A 26,922-nucleotide genomic window follows, 5' to 3' on the forward strand; every position below is an offset into this window, starting at 1 on the left:
AAGAAATTCTGGCCTAATCACCAATTACCACAAACTCAACCATAAATTATTGAAACTTTCCGATTTTCAATATTAAAATGTTAATTATTGAAAACCTATCAACTTTTGCATTATTCTATTTTCACAATTATTACTAAAAAAATCAATTATTTTTTTCATGTAGAAATTATTCGAATTAAGTAAAAATTTTTTTTCAAATTTGTTTTTTATGATCTCACTGCCATACGCTTGAAATTTTAAACAAAATCAAAGCACTAAATTGAAGTCTGTATTGTATAATCCTCTCGTTTGCACAAGCAATTTTTTTTTTAATAAATAGAATATTTAATTGTGGGCCGGCCCTAAAACTTGGGACAGGATGTACAACAAAAGTTCATTGAAAGTCAAATAAGAAATCAAAATTGCAAACTAAAAGACGAAAATTCACTTTTGAACAAAAGGCAAAGACAATTAAAAGGAAGTCTTATATTTTCAGTTTTTATTCAAAGTTTTTTATAAATATACTTCTCTTAAATTAAATAAGTTGTTTTTACTAATACTTATTTTAAAATTTCTGTTTTCTAAACCTCGAATTTTACAAAAAAAAAACACAACAAATTAAAATAAATGCATATAGTCGTCACCAGGAATATTTAAGATTGACATATGCAAAGCTTTATTGAGGATTAAGCAGCCTTGCGGTCGGCCGTAATAATTTTTCATTGCTGGTGGTACTACCCTGAAGATTTACAAAAGAGCCGTATTCAGGAATTTTCGTGGTAGGCTTTTAATTTATTACAGGCAAACATTTGGGAATGTATATATTAATTTAATATTAAAGTGATAATGCAGATTTGTAAAGAAACAATCTCAAAATATAGCTGAATATTAAAATTATTTTTTTTTTTTGATGAAAGCCCAAAAAGAAATTTCTGTTACGGACCATCTCTTCCTACAAACCTTTGAAACGTGCCTGTCCTAAGAAATGCAAATTTGTTTATGGCATTTCTACCGCAAGCCCCATGAACCACCGTGGAGGGGAATCGTCTTATTTTATAATGAGTCTCAAATATTGTTGGTACCAACTATACAAGTGTCAATTGTATTATATTAATTTTCCAAACAAAAAAAACCGAAAACGTCGCTAAAAACACATCATGAATGAAAAGAGACATCATCGTATAAAAAGCTGTATCAAAAAATGTTATGTAAGCGAGCTTTAATGGGGTTTTTCCACTATTGCAGAATRGATAAAATTACAAAAGTTGGTACAACTCATAACCTTTAAACACCTGAAAAAATTCAAAGATCAGTTGKCAAARTTTTTAATCACGGGCGTCTTAAACGGTAAGACGAATTTAATTTTTAATTTTACTTTATGGTCTGTAACAGATATTGTAAACTGATTTTACTCAAGAACGGTAAGTTGTATCGAAGAAACGCAAGARACCTATTTTTGTGAAAAACTATGAAATTTAGAATTGTGTGGCTAAAAGTGGCAAGAACCAACAGCCAAAATAGTTAGGGTACTTTTTACCCTATCCCCCCCCCYWRKTWWAGGACGCTCCTGAGTAAAAATTTCCACATTTTATCTTTGAATTCGTTAAGGTATCAGTTGTACTAAATTTTGTAATTTTATCTACAATGGTTTCTGAAATRTTGAAAAAAATCTATGAAAACATGCACCCCTCTGAGGAAGTGTAGCTCCCTTGCTTAGCATTTTTCGATACATGTTCATGGGAAATTTGTAAATATTGTAATTATCTTATTATCCTAATTTGTAAATATCTCTTTGTACATGGTTCGTAAATAACTGTTCAATATTTCTAATAATAATTCTAATAATTAATAATGATTTGATCAACATTCGTCAATATTATAAACGAAATGTAATAAAAAAATTAAAATCAGACTCAAGGGTTATAATTTCAAATTGGGAGAATTCATTGCCAAGCGCAGAGTTTTAATTAGAAAATAAAACCATCTCAAGTGAAAAATTCCTCGGCCGCCACAGAAATGTTTTCAAAGCGTATACCGCAAAATTGTGCAAATAATTTAAAAAGAAAAAAGCACAAATTCTACATAACAACTCTATTTTTTATTAGTCAAAATTCAATAACCTTTCGTCTTCTCGCAAATTATAGTCCCCATAGAAAATAGTTGGAATAGAAAYTTTAGAGTTGTATATTACTATATTATTACAGGAAAAACAACAGGTGTTTCAGAACTCGCACCTCAGAGAAAAATTTCAAGTAAGATACCAGGAATATTAAAAAAATATTCAAAAAATCCTACCTGTAAAAACACTCTGACATTCAACATTTTTTTTGTGTCTAATGATACTGATAATCCTGTATACAGAGGTGTATCAGAAATACGTGTGTTAATTTTACCACGTGAAAGAACTCACCAAATAAAACAACTTTTCTATATAACATTTTGCAAAATTATTATTGTTTTCCCCCATAATTTTGTATAAACGAGCCGTCCAATGTTAATAAATAATCACAACAATGCAGTTCTTTTAATGTAGTTCCGTTTCTATCACAACGAAAATATTTCGGATTTTTTTATTTGATACCCATAGGCGAGTATACGTTTTGATATGTTATCTTATCCAAAGTTTAAATCAAATTTGAAAGCTTTTATTAAACAATTTCCAATAGAAAAAATGTATTTCTGATACACCCTGTATGTTTTTTTATAATTATTTAGTAAAAGTACAAAAATTTTGCTAATAAAAGCCACAAATTACGTTAAATAAACAATTTGGTACACAGTTTCCTTGTTTTCTCTTCTAATAGCCTGTAGCAAAAGAACTTAGAAAATTATTTTTTCAACAGAAGTAAATAGTCAAAGTGCAAAATATAAACTCATATAACTTTGAAATTTTTATAGATAGAAATTGTTTAACATTTTTTTCTGGTATCTTACTCGCTGGGAYGCGAGTTCTGAAACTCCCTGTATTGAGTCAGACATGAAAGTATTGTTACCAAAATGTGGAATTTTTCAATTGTGGCGTTCGGTATTACAGCCATGTAACTACAGAACTCTTCACGTGAGTTGATTTAAAAGCAAAATTCCAAAGATTCTTCCTTCTTTTAATTAGAAAAACTTTTAACACTACGCTTTCGACTTGAAAACACTAATTTGAGAGTGCGACGGCAAATGACATTGTTTATTAAATTAATTTTTTAGCTCATTAGATTATGTTTAATATAAATTGATCACTGTTTCATAATATAGCTTAATAATGGACATGTGTAATGTAATTTTATTTAATTTCAACATATTCTAAATTATACCCTATATTTCCTTTAAATAAAGGTGTCGTTTTGTCATTTATTTAAACACATTAGCATTAAACTCAAGATTAACTTCACAATTTACGACTACAATCGACAATGCTGTAATTCTAACAAAGCACTGCATTAAGTTAATTATTCTATTGTTGCTTGGCATATTCAATGCGTCGCATAGCCTGTTATGAAAAATTGGCTTATTTCATTCTTGATACAGTAACTGATGGGCTGATTATACATTTGTCCAAAAATTCTTTGAAAAAGAACACCTGTCATACATTTTTAAAGAACTTTAATGTTCTTTTATTTAAACAACTTAATCAGAAATAATAAACACAAATGAGAAAAAAATAATATGCATATAAATATACAGGGTGCGCCAAAACTCGCGCCCCAGAGAAAAATGTCATATAAGGTAAGATACCAGGAACATGGACAAAATGTTAATAAAAATTTATCTATAAAAATTTCGAAGTTATGAGAGTTTAAATTTTGCATTTATTTGTATTTATTTCTGTTGGAAAAATAATTTTCCAAGTTTTTTTGCTACAGGCTATTAGAAGAGGAAACAAGGAAGCTGTATCCTAAWTTGTAACTCTGTTTAATGTTATTTGTGGCTTTTATTGGCAAAATTTTTGTACCTTTACCTACTAAATAATTGTAAAAAAACATATAAATTTATACCAGGTGAATAAAAAGTCTGGAACCAAACGTTTTTTGCTTAAACTATTTATTTTTTGAAAAAACTATTTGATGAGTGATAAAGTACTATAAAAATGTGATGATTTAACAAGAATAAAATTTTTCGAAATTTGCTACAAAAAAAATATTTTTTTAAATGGCAACCCACTATRAAATCATTTTTCTCATAAAAGCTATACTCTAAGGATTACGACTACCTGCTTTATATTTAATTTTTTCAAAAAAATTTTTTCACATAAATTGCAATTTTGACATAAAAAATCGTATAACTCAAAAACAAAACAAAATTTTGTCCTGAAAATACAATCAGATTTTTTATATTACTTTAATTTATATTAATTATTATTTTCTGGAGGCAAATGATTAAAAATAAAACCGCTTGGTTCCATACTTTACATTCACCTTGTATATGATCATCAGTATTATTAAATAAACATAAAAAATGTCAAATGTCAAAAAATAAACGTCAAAATTTTTTGACAGATATAATTTTTTAAACATTTTTTCTGTGTTCCTGGTATCTTATCTTACTTGAAATTTTCTATAAGTAAATAGTATGCACAATTATAGCGAATGTTTTTTTAATTTGGCGTCAAAGCTGTCCACAAAACTTTGATCGTGAACGAAATATCATATCGAAAGTTATTAATCTGGCATTTGACACCTCGCCGGGCGTATTTAAAATTGTGGTCTGTTCACAGCACACTCATAGTCACCGCTAACTATGAAGCCAAATTTAAATAAACTAATAACCACAGCGTTATTTTAAATTAATATCACAAATCATTTACTTTCCTGACGCCTCCACCATTTTTAGGTTAGTTTACAGCAATTTTTATTACAACTGAAAAAATTAATTTATTAATTTTTGAAGTTATTTGTTGTACAAATAACATTAATAAAAAAAAGAATTTTCTGAACGATTTTACTGTCAAAGTAATGCACAAGATCAAATATCAAATATTCAAAACTATAAATCAGATTATTTATTTAACGGTCATTGGCGAAATATTGTAACAAACTAGGTGCTAATCAACGATTAATAGTCTCAAAAATAAACGTCATTACTGGACTATTGATTGCTTCTATTGCCAAGCTTGTTTAATAAATAACTCTTAATTAGCGAAAAGCAAAATATTTGTGACTATTTAGGCTTACCAAATGTTAAAATAAATGGTCTCACTTTTAAGCATAATCAAGCTTACCGAAAATAGGTGAGGTCTGAGACTACATGGATTCAAATTTAACTTACGGTGTTAATAATTAAGTGCTCATGATAAAAAGTCCTTTAATGATTTGTCTTGTAGTTATTGACATAAATTATAATATTTTCGTGTGTGTGTGTATGAGTGTGTGTATTTTTGAAAAAATAACGTCACATTATTTTCAAACTTTTTCTCATTAAATGTACCCACCTACTTTTATAAAAAATTTGAAACAAATTTTGATACCGATTTGCTACGATATTTTCAACTTTTAAAAATAGACTTCGTCGCAAAATTAAGATTAATCTTATATTTTCAGTTTTTTTTATAAATTCACTTGTCGTTAAATTAAATAAGTTGTTTTTACTAATACTTATTTTAAAATTTCTGCTTTTTAAATCTCAAATTTAACAACAAAAAAAAACACATTTATTAATTTTCCAAACAAAAAACATGAAAACGTCGCTAGAAATACACGTCATGTACGAAAACGCAAAATTATACGGTTGAAAATACAAAAAATACAATAAATTCATAGGGATACAAATTACTTAGAATCATAAAACCCTCRARCCCGCGACAACTATGATCTATTTCGCGTGTAATYCGGTAGGTGGCACTAAYGCAAGTTAGGTTTGCTACTCGGATTTCCAAMAATAAATTATTGTCGTTAAGATGTTTTCCAAATAAGTAGGATAAGGAAAGTCGTGTGATGTTCACACCAGATTTTTTTTTCRGCATTTAYAAATATTAATCGTAACCTTTTATKTTTGGTGTCACTATAAACTATTTTAATWTCCCAATTWTTAAAAAATATCGTTTTGCACCTAACAATTTTCAASAAAATCGCAGTCCTATCCAAAATTGATAAGTCCTAATTAATTTGACCRAAATTCTCCGGTTTTTGCGATGCCAATAAGACCACAGAAAGTTTAAAACATTCTGATCTTGGATAGTATTTGCGTGGAAATTGACAAAATAAATGCGAAAACGCATTTTCAGACTTTAAATTTGTTTAAAAAAAACCTTTATCATTTTATAGATTCTGAAGCGCTGATTAGGACGTTGCCAAATTTATTAAAACTTTGCTGTAATCAATATCTTGACGACAAACTCGTGAATTTACAAAACGAAATGCGCATCTTTTTCACAATTTGACATCGAAATAAATATAAAAACAAGAAATCGTACCTTTGATAAAATCGACGGCCATCTCCAACCCATACGTATCCTTATCGCAGTCATCCAAAATATGTGCCCCTAAACTAATATTCGGTAAGAGCGGTTCCGGTGCAGAGTTCAACCTATCTAAAGTATACAACATTGCTTCCAAGGCTTGAACTCCGCCTTGAGGCATYACCGGCCCGCACGTAATCGTATCTTCACGTTCGTGTACCATCATTAAACCACCCAACACTATATCGCCTTCCACCACTGCTTCTTTTTTGACTGGCCACAGAATATCTCCCAATACATCATGATGATGTCGTAGACGATGATGCGTCGAAACGTCCGACAAGTCACTTTCTTTGAAGGTAAACGAGTCAAAAAAGTGATGATGGTGTTTATAATTGTCATTAAAAGACCGCTTGCTGTACGTCATGTGGATCACCAAATTAAAATACACGAATAATATGTTCATGTTCTTGTTCTTGTCAATGCACCGTCAAGATTTTCTAGATTGTTGCGTTTACATTTTGTGCGTTTACAAATCTACGAAGGAAATATTAAAGTGAAACATCAAAAGTAAAAAAGATTTTAATTTTTAAATATGACAGGCTCAGTGTTTCCAAGTTAGTTAACATTTCACAAGATCTGATGATTTTCAGGCTAGTTTGGTGATTTGGTAAAAACTTTTGTTTGATAATAATTATTTAGAATAAAAAATTGTTAAAGTGTCGTTAAAAACAAGCCACAAATTCACAAAATTAGGCCAGAAATTGTTATTTTTGCATTTTTCAAGTTTTAAAGGACTTATATGAGAAACGCCTAAAAATCACAACAATAAAGTGATATTGATGTTATTTTCTTTATTTTACTCGTTTTAGCTTGTAAGTTTATAAAAAAATAGACTGAGAAACTATAAAATTTGGTCGAAAATGGTGTTGTTATATTTGGCTTTTTCAAGTTGTGAAATACTAAAATCTCAGTTTCTTGTGACCGAGAAAAAAATAAACAGGTCAATTCAAACATGACAATTATTTCCCTTTTCAAGTGTATCACTATATTTTTCACCTAAAAATGCAATTACGAGTTTTTCGTAAAATCATGTTGAAAATTTATCAAATTAGATCAAACATGGTGTTATTTCTGACTCCGTTTCAAACTCCGTTTGATCTCCAGATTTATGTAAAAACAATGTAAACTTTCCACACTATTAGATAGATTTAAAATCACAATCTTGTGATCTTGTGAAAATAGGTGTACCTTTTCAACAGCTCAGCTAAATTTTAATTTTTTGGACTGGCAACACTGAGCAGGACACAATTTCCTTGATGTAAACAGAAACTTCTCATCTACACGAAGTTAAATGGATTAAGTCTCTTGACTTTGTTGGGATTAGACCTCGTTTATTAGTTCCGTAACTCAAAGTATCAAAGTATCACGTGATCGATCCTTTTCGATTCGATTTCATCTCGTCTTTTGTGTGAATTAAACAAAATGTCTTTMCAAGTTTAAACATCAATTTGAAAACAACAAGTTTTGTTGCATAGCCCACAGAAACGCCAGATGGTACTTTCAGTTTCCATTAAGCTGTTTAAACTGTGGAAAATTGTACATAAATACTGCACATTAGCAAAATAGAAAAATTAATTGCTACCCACAATGTTTTTGAATTATTTATTCATCTTCAAATAATGCATTCTTTGTTGCTTTGTATAAAAACATTTGTGGAAGAAAAATAACGGGATCAAAAATAAGGGAAAACACAATTAGCCGAAATGAATTGAAAAAATATTTTTAGAGATGATGCTCCCTGTTAATTACCTTTTGATGATTTGGGTCAACAATTAAACGTTTTAAAATACGGTTTTAAATTAAATTTTTGGTGCCGGCAGATTTTAATTTAATTTCACTACTTTTCAAGAAATAAAAATAATAACTATATAAAAACGTATTACTGTATTGTAAAATTGACTGAAATAAATTTAATAATTTCTTCCAAAAACTGTGCTTTTAGGTAATTATTAATTAAATATACAGGGTCGCTAAAAAGCTAACTTGTTCTTTTTTAATGTCAAAAAGAGTCAAATATAATATTTATAAGAAGAGCATTTTTTTCTGAGTTCTGTGCTGTAACACATGCATACCTTATTTAGAAAAAATTATCGAAGTAATTAAATTTTGAAAAATGTAATTTTTTTATCCTTAGAAATGTTGTCTTTATCTATCCTTAGCTCTTTACTTTGACTAGAAAATAGGTAAACTGTTTTCCCAATTTCAACGTGCTCTTAAAGCGTTCTGAAAATATTTAATCCATACTTATTATCCATACTTATTAGCGACTCTATCTAATTTACAATAGACTCATTTACAGAAAACAATGTAAAGTTTAATTCGCAGTTAAACTAATTTATACTACTAAATTAATCCCGAATTAAAATTTAATTGCAATTAAATGTTCTGTAAACCGACCCTGATATAAATAATTTTAGAACACGACAAACGATATCGAGATCTTTTTAAAATCTTTAAATCTGTTTTTAAATTATACGGTTTTGTAGCAACTTTAATTTCAGTAAATGATATTAAGTACAAGAAAATTTAAAAGAATGAGCAATAAAAAACCTTACTAAAACTCCAGTTACTTACGAGTAACTGAAAAGTAACACTTATAACGACGAAAATTAGAACGTGGCTTATTATTTTTACAATAATCTAAGTTTGTTTTTAAACTTGAAACAAAATTTTTTAGAGCCACCAACAGACGTTTTCAAGATCTTTAGCCAAATTAGTCAAACTCAAACATTGTTTGTTGGTTACAGCGTTTGTTACGAAACTGTGTGTTCAGCATATACGGTGTGTGTATGCAAAGATGATTTTTTCAGGACATTTGCCTTGATTATACAAAGAGACAAAAACAAACAGAAATGAACATTGTTGAGGTTGTGATAAACAAAGCAAGATATCAGAAATCAGTGTTAAGACAGTTTGAAATGCTTTCTATCGTTATTACGTCTGTGGTTCACACATTTCTTTTTTGGCTTCATATGATTTACTGCAGAAACTTCTTGTAATATTAAGRGTTCAATATCATTTCATTTGTGGCTCACTAAATAAAACCATAAAATTGATTTCAAGTTTTTTTTTTAAATTCTTGTTTAGATTTTCCATTAATAAGTTCAAGAACCAAAAATAAAATATATTTTTTTTCTTAAATAATATACATATTATAATTATACAAAATATTTTTATCTTTGTGTCTTGCTTCGTGGAATCTAATTTTATACTTTTATTGGTTTCATTCAAAGGCTTTTGAAATGAGGAATTTGTTATATTATTTGCCACAGCTCACTAATAAAAATAAATAAATAAATAAAAACACTAAAATGTGCCAATTCAAATTGGATGCATTTCACAAAAAGCACAAAAGTCAAAATTTTGTGTACTATTTAATTAMTAATAATACTCTTGTATTATTTTGTAATAATTTTGTATGAAATTCTATAAAACAAATCTTAAAGCCTCCTTCACGATTTAATATTTCACTAATTAAAGTGTAATTATCCCAACATGCCGTATGCAATAGTCATTACCTTTTAATGACCATGCCCTCCATTTTGACAATTTACGCTAGTTGATACGCTAATAAATAATTAATTTCCTTCGACCTACTTTTTTTCAACCCTGCATAAATGAGAAAAACAACGTTTTCATTCACTACAATTAGATAAAATTACGTTTTTCTCYTGMAGTTTCATATAAATAAACAATAAAAAGTGACAAAAGGGCAAACGACATACCCTTTATTTTCTYGCTTAATAATGAAAAAGTGTCAAAATCAGTTTGGAACATTGTAGAAAAACTTGTAAAGTTCACGACTTGTGCAGTTTATAAACCRATTTCTGCGTATTTTCGCGAAGGCGGATCACGGAGGACTACGTATAAAATACGAGAAGCGACCGGAGTTTCAAGTGTAGAGCTTGCGCTCCGGCAGACTGCGCGGAGCCACGCCGGATCCAACGTGAACGGGCGTGGACACAAAAACAAATCATTGCTTCTGGCTGACAAATTTTATATTCTCTCTACAAAAGCTCAAATACGTTTTCTTTATTGTGACAAAAAAATTGAAACTAATAAAACAGCAACATCTTCAAAGCACTCTTTTAAACTTATAACGCCATGTTAAGCTTCTTATTGTTGTGAGAAGATTTCAAGAGCACTTGGGGGCGTAGATGGAAATACTACTGAACTTGTTTAATTTGAAACTTTTTATCTACAGCAAAACAATCAATGAAAAACAAAACTTTGTTTCCTTTGTTTCTTTATAAATGTTTTATTATTGCTACTCCTATTAAAGCATTATGAAAGCAAAATAGAGCTGAGGTGCATAAATTTATGTTGAAAATAATACGAAAGCCAGAAATGTACAAATCCTGGTAATATTCTAGTAGGGTAAATCCGGGAGAAATAGACCATCGGAAGAAACGTTCCAAAACCCCATCACCTTAAAGTTTTAAGTTACAGTACGAGACCGTTTAAAAAATTGGGCCCAATAGAAAATTACATACGTATGTTTTGTACAAACAACTGCAAGGAGGTCAGCAGTGGCAAGTTTAAACTTACTCAAACTGTACAAAAAGCAATAAATACAGTAAAATTAACTCAATATAGATAAATTAAGCTACCATACCAAAACTGATATTTTTAAAGAAAATGAACTAACGAAAAATAGGTACACATTATTTTCACGTCTACAAATAAATATTTTTTTTATTTTCCTACGTTTGAAAAAAGTTTTAGAGTGGGAAAAAATATTTGTTTTTATAATTTTATATTGTTTTGTATATAATTTATAATTTTACAGCGGATTTTACAAAACTGGTCTAACTCCTCCCGACTTACCCTATTACAAATATGTTTTTAGATARTTAATTTTTGATTAGATATTTTTCACTCACAGTCAATTTAAAATGTCTCTCTTATTCTAAATATTTAATTTACAGAACGAACAAGCCCTCTTGTTGCGATTTGATAAAGAAAGCTAAAATTCAATACATTGCTTTGCGATCGCACGAAATGGTAGATTTTTATTTTAAGTCTATGTGATAACTGATAACTGTAATAACAAAAATTGCTAAAGTCTCTAACACATGACTTTATGTTAATATGAAGTGTATTTTTTAAATATGTTCTATGTATTATGTGTTTTATAAGGGTAGAAAAGATTGCTTAGCCTATTTTAGGCGCGTAATTCTACAATTTATTAAAATTTTACATCAGTTTCGGTTTTTGATTTAGTTTGATAAAATGTGATTAAGTGTTACCAAAAAAAAAGAATCTCAGGAAAATTTGAGACAAATACATGAAAAAAATTAGACCATTACTGATCTAATGTAATTCATGTATTTGTCTCAAATTTTCCTGAGATTCTTTTTTTTTGGGAACACTTAATCACATTTTATTAGTTTTAAAAAATTTATGAAGAAAAAATGTTAAAGCAAAAGCCATAAAAAATCAACCAGTAAAGTAATGAGCTGCACTCATTGAAACAGTTAAACAATGTAGTCTTCTGTATGATAAAAAACACAGTGTCAATTTTAAAATTTGCAATCGGCAATATYTCTCAACTGAAAAGTTACTAAGAATCATTCAAAACCGTTTCAGTGGTTCCTAGAGAGAATCAAAATGAAAGGAAGTGTCGCACCTCCACCCACCCTTGAATATAATAAAAAAAATGAAAATTTAAAATCTTCGTTTTTGAATAATTGGACAAACGGGTTCACCAAATCGGCTGTTGTATGACATTTTTATTATGAGCTTTCCAACACTGTATCACAAGTAGGGTCTTACCATTTAAAATTTTCAATTTGAGGTGACTGTGACTTCAAGGGTGGGTAGAGAAGTGCGTCACTTACCAGTGAYATTTTGATACCCTCTATTAACTACCGAAGAAGTTTTGAGTGATTGTCAATAACTTTTTCAGTTCTAGAGATAWTGCCGATTGCAAGTTTTAAAATTGGCAGCCTGWATAAGAACAACATTGCCAAAGAACGCATGGCGAACAATTGGCGCATCTTTTGGAACAGATGGTAAAAATAACATAAACTTTCAATTATACCGTTTAATGTAGCATTTCAACCGTTTAATGTAGTATATTCAACCGTTTAATGTAGTATATTCAATTAGGAAAAATGTGTTGAGGGCAAAGTTTAATACTGAGAGGAAAAGAATAGAGAACATTAGAAGTGGTTCAAGTGACTTTAATATATGGCATTTGTACCATCAAATGAAATTTTTAAAAGACCATATTGACACTAGAAAATAGACCAAACATTTTTAATGATGCACAAAATGTTAAAAACGACTTAATTTTACAGAACTAAAAGTGGAGTACTCTTGCGAGAACCTATCTCTGACGCCAGTTCAAATTGCTAAACTTGAGAACCAGATTCCAATATTGAAACGAAGCAAAATAATTAATAGTGAGCAAAATGAGCAATCTAGAAGAAAAAATGAAACACCACTATTAAAATAAAGAAAAATTAATGTTTTATTAGGGGCACATATCTAAATTACTTAGAATAATTTTAGTCAATATTTAACGAACAAACAAAATAGTCAAAATACAGACGTAGAAACAAAAATAAATCCAGAATATCTTGCGTTTGCAAAATCTATATTGCATTCAGTTTAAGTGGTCTAAAAGACAAAAGAGTAAAAAATTCTTCGAAAATAAAGATTCTCCAATGATCCAAGAATCTTTAGAATTTGAATGCCATGACTTAGGTAGTTTGCAATGTGTGTTATAGTTATTAATATTGCACTTGTTTATTAAATAAAAACTATTCATTTTAACTCTTTTATTTAAATTTAACRGTCAGGTAAAGCACCCCTCATAACAATCGCCATTTGACAAAGTACAGATCGTTGTGCAGAAATAAAATAGTGACACAATCTATCTCTATTCTCTTTTGCTAATCCCTTAGCATCATTAGAACCTGTTCGACCAACACTTCGTAAAAACCTTGGTTCATCCTTCCATCTRCCAGGGGCAGTTGCACCGTCTGGCAAAACAGTGTCAGCAAAACTTATCGGACAATATTTTCTATCACTCTCTGGAATTTCTAGTTCACTCCTTTATAAATAGTTATGCAAAGCAACAGTTGCAAAAACTATATATTTTTACATGTTGTACTCGTAATGTCTGCTATGGTAGGTTTTCTTAGGATGCGCCACCTTTGAGCCAAAATCTCTAGCTCTACTTAATTTAATTATAAATTCCTTTATCATTTCTCCAGGAAAAGGTTTCATAATATTTTAAGTTAACGGGAAAGTAGCATCAGCACATAAAAAACATGGCAGATCAGTGTCTACATTCGGTAATTTCTTACTCGTTGGTAAAGGCATTTTGTTTTTAAATTTTGTAAACGAAACCTGATTCTTGAAACGCCATATACACGATAATATACAGGGTGCGGCAGAACTCGCGCCCTAGAGAAAAATGCCATATAAGGTAAGATACCAGGAACATGGAAAAAATGTTCAAAAAATTTTATCTATAAAAATTTCGAAGTTATGAGGGTTTAAAGTTTGCACTACTAGCATATTTATTAGCCAGAAATACTACGGTGAAAAATATAACCTCACTTGATAGACATGTTGCTTTAGACGTAACATTATTATTTTTGTTAATTCATTATTACCTACAGTAATTAATTACTTACCTGAGTCATTAACTTAAATTAGAAGTATTATTTTCTTCTTATCGTAAATGAGGTTATGTAATTTGTGTAGGTACCTACTTCTGCAACTATTAAAGGAAGTTTCTAACTACCTAATATGAAATAATTGTTAAAATAACAAAGAAACTGCAAAAAAAGGGAATAATTGTTAAAATTTGGCTCACAACTGATAGTATTATAACATGAAATAAACCCATTTGTTGTCTTGGCAGTTTTGACATAGAAGTATTAATGTTGGGGTTATTCTGATGTTTTTAATAAGGAAATTTAAGTCTTTTTTATTCGATTTTGCATTAATTTCATCTCGAAATCCATTATGGTAATGGTTTTCAATAATAATATTTTAGAAATATTTGTATCAATGTAGTACCCTCCAACATCGGCATTTATCCACCTCTACTACATTATAGCCCTGCAAAATTAAAAAGGATTATCGACTATTACGAAAGAAAAACAACTTCACGACCTCTCGACAAACTACTTAAATAATAGTATCTTTTACAGCTAGTAGTAAAAAAAAAAATTACTTTATAGAACAAAAATTTGAAATCATACTCACTGTCATTATCATTCTGTGTGCAGGTATTATTGAATTTTTAGTAGTGCTCTTTTTTGCAAACTAAGACCAACTAATTGCAATAAATGCTGGAATAAATGCGGAGTCATGTGAATATATTTGAAAAAACTTTTGTGATCATAGAGGACCATTGATTTTAATAAGTAGTTGATAATAGTTATTTATTCTACGAGTTTGAGTGTAAATCGGACGCATTATTTCACAGAGTGGATTTTTAATCCACTTTTCTTCTCGGGGTTTATTTATTGAACCAAAAACAATAAGTAGTGGCAGTGAGTAAAAGTATAAAAAGCGTTTCAAAACTACATTCATCTTCACAATCCATTATTATACAGGGTTATTCATAAATATGAAGCAATATTTGAACCTCAAAAATGACCTATAAAATTATATTAATTTTTATAAAAACTCGTGTCCTATCTCTACTGATAAGAATTTGACAGCCCTTGGAATTTGGGTATGGAAATTTGTTTTTTTTTTGTAATAACTTTGGAACCATTTGACCAAATATTATAAAATTTGGAATAGTTACTTGCGAGAACGTATCTTTTAAACTAATAATCACAAAAACCGGATACATCTACCCAATTTCAGGTTACAGCAGTTGCAGGTGACATTTTCTGTGTCTTTCCATTTTTTTGGCCTCTTAACACAATTTTTTTATTGCTTGAATCGATAGAGTAACCAATTTTGAATAAAAAACGTATAATCTTTTATACCACTAAAATGGACCGTTTTAAAGATATTTTAATTTAAAGTGAGTACTGCACAACGCTGAAAATGAAAAATATGAATTTTGAATAAATGGTATCTACGGCAACCAATGACCATGGTCACCTAAATCGCTGCTAGACATCTTATAACTTCGCCGATAAATTTTTGTGAATTTTTTATGAATGAAATGCTACGAGATCCATTTGGATTTATTCTAAGTTATGTTTGGAGTCTGAGGTAAACTACTTTATTAAATATTTTCGATTAATCGTCTAATAATTGTCCAATCTCACGTTGATAGATGCCTGACAGCAAAATATGTGACCATGGTCATTTGTTCCCGTGGATATCACTCATTCAAAATTCATACTTTTTGCTTTCAGTGTTGTGCAGTTCTCACTTTAAATTGAAATATCTTTAAAACCGTCCATTTTAGGGGTATTAAAGGTTATTCGTTTTTTATTCGAAATTGATTACTCTATTGTTTTGAGGAATAAAAAATGAATGTTAAGAGGGTAAAAAAATTAAAAAACACAGAAAATGTGACCTGCAACTGCTGGAACCGGAAATTGAGTAGATGTATCCGGTTTTCGTGATTACCAGTTTAAAAAGTATGTTCTCGCAAGTAACTATTCCAAATTTTATAATATTTGCTCAAATGGTTCCGAAAAAACAAATTTCCATACCCAAATTCCAAGGGCTGTCAAATTCTTATCAGTAGAGATAGAACACGAGTTTTCATAAAAATTAACATCATTTTATAGGTCATTTTTGAGGTTCAAATATTGCTTCATATTTATGAATAACCCTGTATATAATCCGTTAATTTCCTAATTAAATCTCAAATGTGAAAGCATAAATCCACCATAAAAGATTTTTTATCGATTTAACGCTTTATCGTATCATCATCTATTATGGTCACTTAATACGTTCGATACGAGACATTATACGTTAGATACCAACTCAAAATATATTAGTTACAAAATCATAGTAAACATTCCATTGATCTTTCAGTTTTTGACACCGAATTTGACACATTGCCTCTCCTTTTCACTTGATTATCTTGCAAATCTAAAATGTTTCCACAAGGTAAGTAGATGATACGATAAAGCTTTGAATATAACTCGAATATTAGCGATTTAAACCATATCGGACGATTATTATAAATCGCTCAATTATTCTCGTTATAGTAATAGCTATAATCGATGTCTTGAAATAAAAAATCAGTTAATTTTTGGGCCGTTTCTAATTGACTGCTATTATTGGACATAAATACATTTCTATGAGGCTAACAGGAAATTAAATCTTTGGAGCACAAGTTATGTTTTACGTTATTATCAACCAACCGACTACTTTCTATATTACAAGTTTAACAGTTATTATGCATATAGGCTATCCAACAAAAAGTTGAAAAAAACTCAAAACTTAGTTGGGTCAAAGTATATTACGATACAAAAAAAAACTCAATGTTTATTATAGAAAAATCTATCAGAATAAAAAAAAACATAGAAAATTAGAAATTTCCGACAGCATAACATTTTTTTTAAACAGCCACGTTCAAAAGTTTTACATTTGTTTTATAATTCATCATTTGAACTAATAAAATTTAGCAGACATAGCCCGATTCATTATGGTAACGTCACATGGGAGTATTTGTGGCTTTGTGACATGTGCGTGTTGTTTTAATTTACTTTTAGACTTGATTGTTATTGAAAATAACAGCTTAGAGGCGCATTTACATTAAACGTGAACAAATAAAATTTTATTTTAATTAATGTTTTTACTAGAAATGACATATTTTTTATTTACTTAAAATAAATGACGTTTTAATACTTACAAAAAATTGTAATCAAACATTACTTAGCAAAACAATCGCCTGATAATCTTTCTCTAAAAATTTAATCCTTAGCTTTTAATCTTTTCCCGCAGACGCATTTGCACTCTATTGTCTTTACCATACTTTCTTATTCCTCAAAATTTCTTCCACACTATTATTTGAACGATTTTATTAGACGATTTGCCGCTTTCTGCTTTTCTGGTATTCTTTTTTTTATAAAATATCATTTTCCCATCAACTGCTTTTACTCATTTTTTTTCAGATTTAAACATTCCWCAATTTTTTTAACGTTGTTTTAACTTAATTATTGATTTTAAAGCAAGGCTAAAAATTGGTTTTACCTCAAATTATTTTATTGATTGTATTAGCAGTAGTCATACAGTTTAAAGATCACTATTTTGCTTAATCATTAGTACCAAAAATTCTACAACACGAAAATACAAAAAAAATGCAAAKTACCAGTGGTTGATCAAACAGTTTTTAACCACGATTCAATACCAAAACTTCTATCTAGCAGGAAAACATGTTGAGTAATAGAAAGGAGAATATTTCAATTGTGATCCGTTCACAACACACTTATTTCACCGCCAACTATGACGCCAAATTAAATAAACACCGGTTATAAAAAAGTTCCGTGACTGACTGACAAACAACGCACAGCCTAAACCACTTAAGGTAGCATCATGAGATATGGCAAATATGTTTCTTAGAGGGTGTAAAGGTTTGCTAAGAAGAGATTTTTCAAAAATCAATCTCTAAAGGGGAGAAATGTGGTGTAAAATGTTAAACGAAGATAGAAACAAAAAATGTAGAAGATATGATCCCTAACGGTTGTAACGGTGCACTAGGACGAGATTTTTCAAAAATAATAAGTAAAAACTTATTTACTCTTTTAGAAAAGGGGTAAAACGGGGTGCATACGTTTAACCAAGAATATAAACATAAAATTTAGAAGATATGTTTCTTAGAGGGTGTACAGGTCCGGTATGAAAAGGATTTTTCGAAGATCAATCTCTACGGAGGTAAAATGGGGTGTAAATATGTTAACGAAGATAAAAACAAAAAACTTGGAAGATATATTCCTTAGCAGTTGTAAAAGTGCACTAAGACAAAGTTTTTTAAAAATAATACATAAGTAAAAATTTATTCACCCCCTTAGAAAGGGAGTGAAACAGGGTGTACACATTTAAACAAAAATGAAAATATGAAATTTGGAAGATATATTTAGAGTGTGTAGAGGTTCGCTAAGGAAGGATTTTTCGAAAACCAATCTCTAAGGGGGTGAAATGGGGTGTAAGCATGTAAACAAAGATAAAAACATAAACCTAAGGAAACACTCCTTAGAGGGTGTAGAGGTCCGTTAAAAAAAGATTTTTTGAAAATTAATTTCTAACAGAGATAAAATGGGTTGTCAATAATTATTAAACGAAGACAGAAACATAAAATTTAGAAGATATGTTCTTTGGCGGTTGTAAAGGTGCACTAAGACAAGATTTTTTAAAACCAGTTTCTAAAGGGGTGAAATGCAGTGTATACGTTTAAACGAAGATAGCAACATGAAATTTGGAAAATATTTTTTCTTAGACTGGAAAAGTGCACCAATCAGTCACTTTTCAAAAATCAACCTATAACGGGATGAAATAGGGTTCAAACATTTAAACGAAATTATAAACACAAAATTTAGAATTTTGACTTTTGAGGGTGTAGAAGTGCACTAAGAAGACATTTTTTGAAAATCAACTAGATGAAATGGGGTGTAAGCGTTTGTAACGTGCTTTCGTCATTTTCTTAAAAATCGGCTCTCTGCGTTGGTTTGAGTTGATGAATCAAGAAAAGAATAGATAAACAGCCTAACTTCACATTCCCTCTTTGAAGTTAACAAAAGTTTAAATCGAAAATCTACGTGAACGAAGTGACGGATGCAAGCCAGTAAGTAATATAAATGAATAGTTTTAGTTTTATCACTTATCAGTAAATGTAAAATGTTTTACTGTTTTATGTAAACTTTTATAYAGAGTGGTTATAAATAATTTTCATCTAGCCAGCTTTGGAATTTTTTTGCATGTAACTTTATTTGTGCCGCTCTACATTTTTGAAAGCTCTAGTTCTGTCATTAGTGTCACTTATTAATTAATAATAAATTGTTGTTAATTAAACTTTTATTGTTTCAATTAATTTCCAATAATAATTGATAATAATGTATACTTTGGAAGAAAACAAGTTTATAATTGAAGTCTATTTTCGAAGTGGACGCTTAGTAAACGGCGATTTTTTAATTTTGAGTTAAAACAAGTAGGTACCCCTATATTTGTAAAGCGGCATTTTTTATTTTATATGGAAAATTCACAGCTGGCTAGATGAAAATCATTTATAACCACTTTGTATAAGATTCAATGATTACATTAATGACTTGCAGAATACAGCATAACGCCAAGAAAAACTTGTTAGTTAAAATAATGAAGAACTTTTGGTCTAAACAATCAAAAATTAACGATTTTTTCAATTCAATTTTTTTCTATTTTTCTATAATGCTTTTGATTTTGTATTTTTGTTATTTTATTTTGATATTTTGAATAAAAGGCTTTTCAATTTTTTTTATTTATTTTGGACACCTTTTCACAACGGACAATTAAAGATTTCCCCATCGGTGTCTGTTGTTGAGAAGTTTTACTGTAATTCAATAACATTTCTAGTTTTGTCTTCTAAATGTGATACTCAAAAACGGCACTGTTTTTTTATTTATTTTTATACTGAGCTGTGGTGTGCGATAGAGACAAACTTAAGTTTTTACTGATTTCAGATTATTGCTCATTCTTTTCTTAATTATGTACCACATTTTCAATAATTTTAATTCTTGAGACATAAAAGATATAAACCTTCAAGAAAAGTATTAGATTTCCAATTTCAATAAATGTCGTATTAAGTAGGCCGAATATGCCAAAACGTCAAAATAGGCGCTTCTAATAATTAACCGTTTTACTTGTACTCAACTTGATAATTTGTTTAATTTATTTTTTGGTGTTTGTTGCGGTTTTCTGTTAAAAATAAGTTGTTTTATTGGCAAAAATCACATGGGTCCAAAAGAAGTAGGTGAAGCTGTTGTTCTACATAATACCTTAATAACATAATAATGGTCGTAATATTCAGTTATATTGAAAATTTGCTTGGCATTCCTAGAAGTACAGTATCTAATGCAATACGGATAAAAAAAGTACTTATACCTATTGTTTTAATTCTCTTGATATTAACACGTTAAGTGCCACCATGTATGCAAAAAAATGGGCATTCGAGYCAAAAAWTTTTTTTTCGCTAAATTGCTTTAAAATGATATCACATGCCATCATCAATAACTTTTGTCACAATTTATACAAACATGTTTCCTTAATTAGTAAACTAAAAAATGGCGACACGTTGGTCTCAAGCGGCCTCGAAGTTTCAATTTTGATCAAGTGGCCAGATAAGTCTACGTGTCACCATATATAGAACAATTTTCTACGTGCCTATTTTGGTAATAAACACTTGCACAATCTTGCGTTAAGTTGTTACTGTGCTTCTTGAAGATGGCTTATGAGGAAGAACAACAAAATTACAGCGTTTGTTGCAAGAATGTAAGACGACAATGATGTTTTTGCCTCAAATGCTACTTCAGATTCAAATGAAAACTCTGATTCATCTTATGAATATAATCAACTGAAAAATGGAAACTTACAAGAAAAAAAAATGCGAATCAACTGACTTATGCCAATTTCCAAAGTGATGAAAAGGACTGCTTCGGACCATCAACATCGACTGTAAACCGATTGACCTATGAAAATTTTGAAAATGATGAAAATGACTGCTTGAGACCGTCACTATCGACTGAAGTAACCACAACATTGTAACCGGGTGATAAAGAATGTAGATGACACCATTGAAGAAGTTATTCGGCAAATGAAGAATGTATCTTCAAGCGATGACGAGAACGAACAAAATGAAAATAGTAGTGAAACTCAGTATCAGTGGAAACTAGTTACAGGCAATCACCCGAGAAATATTACCTTCAACAATACAAATACAGGATTTCGAACGGAATTGTACGAAACCATGTACAACGGGACCCCCTATGATTTCTTCAATGTATTTGTAAACAATGACATTATAAATCTAATGGTGACTGAAAATAATCGTTATGCCGACCAAYGTATTGCCAAAAACACTTTCCAAAATACGCGAGTCACATTRYGAAAACCAATGAATGCAGAAGAAATAGAAAAATTTCTTGGAATTATTCTTATGTTTTTAAAAAGTAAATGTAAAATATCGATTCTATAGGTAGCACATATTTAATTTTTTATTAAATTCCTGATGCGGGATCGACGTTTTTCAATTTTTTATAAAGTATTAAATCATTTAGTTATGGTCCCACTTACAACATCAATAAAACCAACATTTTTARACAGAAAATTATTAAGTTTGCACATTCTGTAAATTCTGAAATATAATGCAGTAATCTGTAATAGATATTTGCACGTTTTCAATAATGCTTCTTGCTCAAGGGCTAGTCCAACACATAAAAAAGAACAWCCACGTCGTAACAAAATTGGAAACATATGGAACCAAGTTAAAGCTCCAGTCTTATCCTACTGTGAGCTAAAAATTGATATACTCTTTTGCCAACAGCAATAATCGATTCCAAGCTTATGAGAAATGGGATTCCAGTTCTAATCACTTTACTTAACAGAATGCAGAAGTTTTTGTTCATTTAGTAAATCTCCAGCTCACAAAATGTTCAACAACTGGAAAAAAACTCATGACAAAAATAACACAAACATTATAAACAGAGAACAGGTGTCTATTAGTAATTAAAATCAATTTGTTGTTTTTTTTTACATCATATGACAAGAAAAGGTATACAGCGTGTTTTAAAATGATCTTCATCTAGTCGCCTATGGAATTTTCATGCAAAATGAAAAATGTCGCTTTAAAAAGTATTGAATCTAATTAACCTCAATGTTAATTTATTTCAATTGACAGCCGTCACTGTTGACAGAACTATCTGATTCAAAAAGAGTAAACCGGCCCAGAAACATTTACATGTCAAGAAATTCTATAGATGAAAACAATTTTAACACACGCTGTATTTTATTCTTCAAACAAGATGTGATTGTGAATAAAATAGTACATACGAACTTGTTGCGAATGTCATGAGATATTTTCCTGCTCGATTGGAATATACTATTACTCGTTGTTTTCCACTCATGGTAGATGATTGTGGCTTTTCAGCTCGTCTTTAAAAATACTATAAAATGAGTGCAATGATTTGTTTTTACTAGTTTCGATTGGAACATAAAAATATATTTTGCATTTTTCAGTTTTTGTGTTAAAGAAACATTATTCATAAAACGAAAAACTTATTAAAAGAAGATTAAAACTAAATAATCTAAATAATAAAAAAATCCTACAACCCAAACCGAAAATAAGTTCATCTGCGAATGTTAGGAAAATGATGCTTTTATAATTAATTGACACAAGTAAAAGTTTTACCTTTTAGACATGGGGTAAAAACACTGTTTTTTCGCCTAAGCGTTTTACACTTTTACTTGACATGTACCAATGTTTTCGCTGCTTCAGAATTTTCTAGAGAGGCACAGTGTAGATTATCAGCATTCGACATTTTGCCCTATAAACTACATTGGTTATTCACTAGTTAAATCAATCAACACCTATGAAAATCTCAACACAAATTTCGAAACTGACACGTGACGTTTGTTATAATTTTATTTCAAAGCGTCCTGATTATTKTGGTGAGTGATTGACACGATAATAATTAGTGTGATGCTCTTTTCTCTCCATCTGAATCGTTTGCGGATAAAATGGTATATGTTATTTGTAATAATAATATCATATGCTATTTTTCACCCTAATTTTAGAAAAGAAAGTGGCCAATTACCTCTCTCACCTGTCAAAATTACAATAATAGTTATTTATGTATCAAAGCACTAAAGTCTCATTTTTCATTACAAATTTGTGTTCAGTTGCTTAGGCGATAGACTCAAATTAGAACAAAATTTGTGGAAAACTGATTATGTTTTTATCATGACAGGTTACAATTAACAATTTACTTGTTCTATTTACAAGCCATGTATCAGGGGCGGATCTAGGAATTAATTTTAGGGTGGGGCTATCTAAAAATGAGGGTTAGGTTAAGATGAAACCTTTACTTTGGTTAACAGGTGTTCGGTCAAAGTCGCCACGGCCGATAACACCTAAACTTACTTTTTTTTTTCAAAAACCAAATTTTCAAATAATGATATTCATTCATGGCTTTCTTAGTAAATGCATCAATTTTTTTTGGAATATCCGGTGTAGCCGGAAATGCTACCAAATTTCGTTTTTCAAATGGAACACCTATGTTTTTTTTGCTCAAAGTATAATATAATGTTATAATAATAAATCGTTGGAAACTGAGACAAACTGGTTCGCTTCTTAAAACTAAAAAACCTATGATTCTTAGTGAAGAACAAGAAAATAGAAATCTGAATGTTCTGTCGAAAAAATCCAAGAGTTTCCATAAGGGAACTCGCTCATCAGCATGATATTTTTAATGAAACGGTTCACAAGGTATTAAAAAAACATAAAAAAAAACTTATAAGGTGAGATTTTGTTTTTATTGACAAATGTCTCTTTAATTCACTTTTTCTTAAAGACCGGAGCTACCCAAGCCTTACGAGAGAACGATGGTCCAAGAAGAACTGAATTTTGTGAATGGTTCTTTACAAAATGTAACGAAGATCCTCTTTTTCATAGAAAAGTTTTGTGGTGTGATGAGAAGACTTTCATTAATAGTGAAATGTTTAATAGATCAATTCATTATTATTGGTCCAAAAATAATCATCTCGTCAGACAACGAAATCATCTAAATCGATTTAAAGTAAACGTTTGGGGTGGTATTTTAGAAAATCGATTGATAGGACCTTACTTTTTCGATGGTAATCTTACTGCCGATAGATATCATGAATTCTTCACTCAAGACTTATTAGAACATTTAGAAAACACGTTTCTGCAATCCAATATGTAAAAATGAATTCCAACAAGATGGTGCACCGCCGCACAATGTTGATTAACACATTTAAAACAGCAGTGATTACGCCTCTAGATTTCTTTTTATGGGGCTATATTGGTGATCAGGTTTATCTTCCAAATGCTCCCCAAAAAAATTCAAGAGCTAAGAGAAAGAATAACAAACGTTTGTGCAAACTTTAATGAAGATTATTTATTGCGGGCAGTTACAAGTGTTCGTCAAAGATGCCATTTATGAATTGAAAATAATGGATTTCAGTTTGAACATTTACTGTAAATTGTCGTTTTCTTTTTTAAATGTTACATAGTGTTTGTTTTCTTTCTCTCAGAATCCTTTTAATTATTAGAAATAGCATGATGATGATAAAGTTCTTGGATATTCTTCGAGACTGATGACCAAACATTAAAATTCTTTTTTCTTGTTTTTTTACTAACAAATAATGAGTCTTTTACTTTTAAGAAATGATCATGTTTGTCGTTTTTCAATTCGACTAAATTTTGAACGATTTTGGTGAATTCTATTTAGATATTTTTCTCTTTTCTTTAAGCTTTTGGTCCATTTTTATTGTATTTGAAAAATATTTCAAGCTTGTCTAAAAATTGTCAAAAACTGACAAATTAGATTTGTCAAACTAACACTTAAAGTGTATCCAAGCAAATGTCCTTATAAAATTCTAAGTTTTAAGATGTTTTCTGATTGCATTGTGTTACGCAAAATGTAATAAATAGTGGTTTACGGTATTTTTCATGTGAAAAGTGAAAAAGAGGCACAACATCATACATCGAGCAAACTGCAGACCGGTTTCGCCCTTTTGKGGCTCATCAGTGCAGTGTAGCTCGATGTGTGATGTGGCCTCGGGAGTCTTAAAGCGACTACGCCGGTGAAGATGAGACAGTGGTAGCGCAGAGCGTGTCAATCATTATTGTTTCGAGGAAAAAAACATAGGTGTTCCATTTGAAAAACTAAATTTGGTAGCATTTCCGGCAACACCGGATGTGCTAAAAAAATGATACATTTATTAAGAAAGCCAAGAATGATATTATTACTTAAATATTTACATTTTGAAAAAAAGAAGTAAGTTTAGGTGTTATCAACCGAGGCGACTTTGACTTGTATACAGTGAGCGGCAAAATTATGGAATAATCTTATTTATTAAAACTGTCACATTTTGGATAATGTTTTTTGCAAAACTTTATGTAGTACATAATATTTTGGTGTTGTTATTTCAACAACCTATCGAATTCGATATAAAAATTAGAAGTTTCCATTAAAAAAAAAGTTGATGAAGTCATGACTCAAAAACCAAAAAGTGTAAAATTTGAAATCAAGTTGAAAATTGTGTATTTTTTAAAAAGAAAATTGACGTGTTCGAGGATTTTTGACAAAACAAAATACAGGGTGTTTCACATAATTTTACGAGGCCTGCGCCTGTAAGATGATAATACATATTCCGATACGAACTCGATTACATATTTTGAAAAATGGGATAATCTCCTCTAGTTTGTTACCCTTTCAAAAATGACAACATTTTTAGTTAGTTACTGACTAAGATAGATAAACTAGAATCATAATCATGCCGTCTCTTGATAGAACAAATGATAATTGTTTCTGAAAACTGCAGTTTATGACTATTAATGCAACAGTGATTAGTTTAACAACTACAGTCATGGGTTTCCAAAAATTAAATAAATAAATGTGTATTTTTCGTATCTAGTGTTTTGTGAATTTTGTACATTTGGGTGCGTAGATTAGGTGCAAGCCTCGTAAAGTTGTGTGAAACACCCTGTATTTTCAGTTTGAATGAGATTATTCCATAATTTTGCCGCTCACTGGATCCTTGGTGTCCTAGCGAGTTGGTAAAGTTCATTATTCAAACAGATACAAGTTTAATTCATATAGATACCTACGATGTGACCCAAAAAAGTTACAATTGATGATTTCTTTATAAATAAGTAAAAACTAAGTAAGTATCGAGAGATCAAGATAATGTGTAATCGACTCGTCCTTGGATCCGAAAACGTATGTGTGTGGGCATAATCAAAAAGATGATGATTTTAATAACTAAATTTATGATTTACCTTCAAAAAAGAACGGTCCTATTATTATACGTGAGCAACTAATTCCAGCCATTTTGCTGTTTTACCTTTCGGCTTGTCATTGTATTTGACATTTCACGTGCAGTTATTTAAAAACAGACATACATACGTATGTATGTATGACAGACAAACAGACATACGTACGTTTTTAGATCCAAAAATGACTCGATTACAAATTAACTTGATATCTCGGTATATGTACCAGGTGAATAAAAAGTATGGAACCAAGCGGTTTTTTTCGTAAACTAAGCACCTTACGAAAAAAATAATTAGTGTAGCGTAAAGTACAATTAAAATGTGACCATTTATCAAGAATAACATTTTTCGCAATTTCTTTTAGTTTTCGAGTTCTGGAAAAAAAATTTTTTTTTAATGGCAACCCACCATGTTAATTCTTTTAATTAAGGATTATGATCTAAAAATGACCTTGAATTAAATAAAATTGTTTTTTAGAAAGTACTTTTTTATTAAATTAATTGTTAAAGTTGCGTTCCGAGCTCATCACGAAGATTTTCCGAACTTAACCGAAGTGGTTGTTTCATGC

The 26,922-nt window shown here is 29.9% G+C and overlaps 1 protein-coding gene across 4 annotated transcripts in view; it reads right to left on the minus strand.

The window, feature by feature from the left end:
• LOC123012181 (metabotropic glutamate receptor 2) overlaps positions 1-26,922 on the minus strand; it is a 390,426-nt gene that overhangs the window by 126,068 nt on the left and 237,436 nt on the right. The window contains exons 1-2 of one of the 4 annotated variants that reach the window (XM_044410059.1): positions 10,153-10,283; positions 6,380-6,901 (exon numbers count right to left, since the gene is read on the minus strand). The exons of the other annotated variants lie outside the window; for them this stretch is intronic. Of the exons in view, the coding sequence (XP_044265994.1) occupies positions 6,380-6,830 (451 nt within the window). The 5' untranslated portion in view covers positions 6,831-6,901; positions 10,153-10,283. Of the gene's footprint in view, positions 1-6,379; positions 6,902-10,152; positions 10,284-26,922 lie in introns of those variants that run through there. 4 annotated transcript variants of the gene reach the window in all.

The sequence above is a fragment of the Tribolium madens genome, unplaced genomic scaffold, assembly GCF_015345945.1.
Source record: "Tribolium madens isolate multiple individuals breed KSU strain unplaced genomic scaffold, Tmad_KSU_1.1 Scaffold_19;HRSCAF=116;Tcas5.2_LG9, whole genome shotgun sequence".
Lineage (NCBI taxonomy): Eukaryota > Metazoa > Arthropoda > Insecta > Coleoptera > Tenebrionidae > Tribolium > Tribolium madens.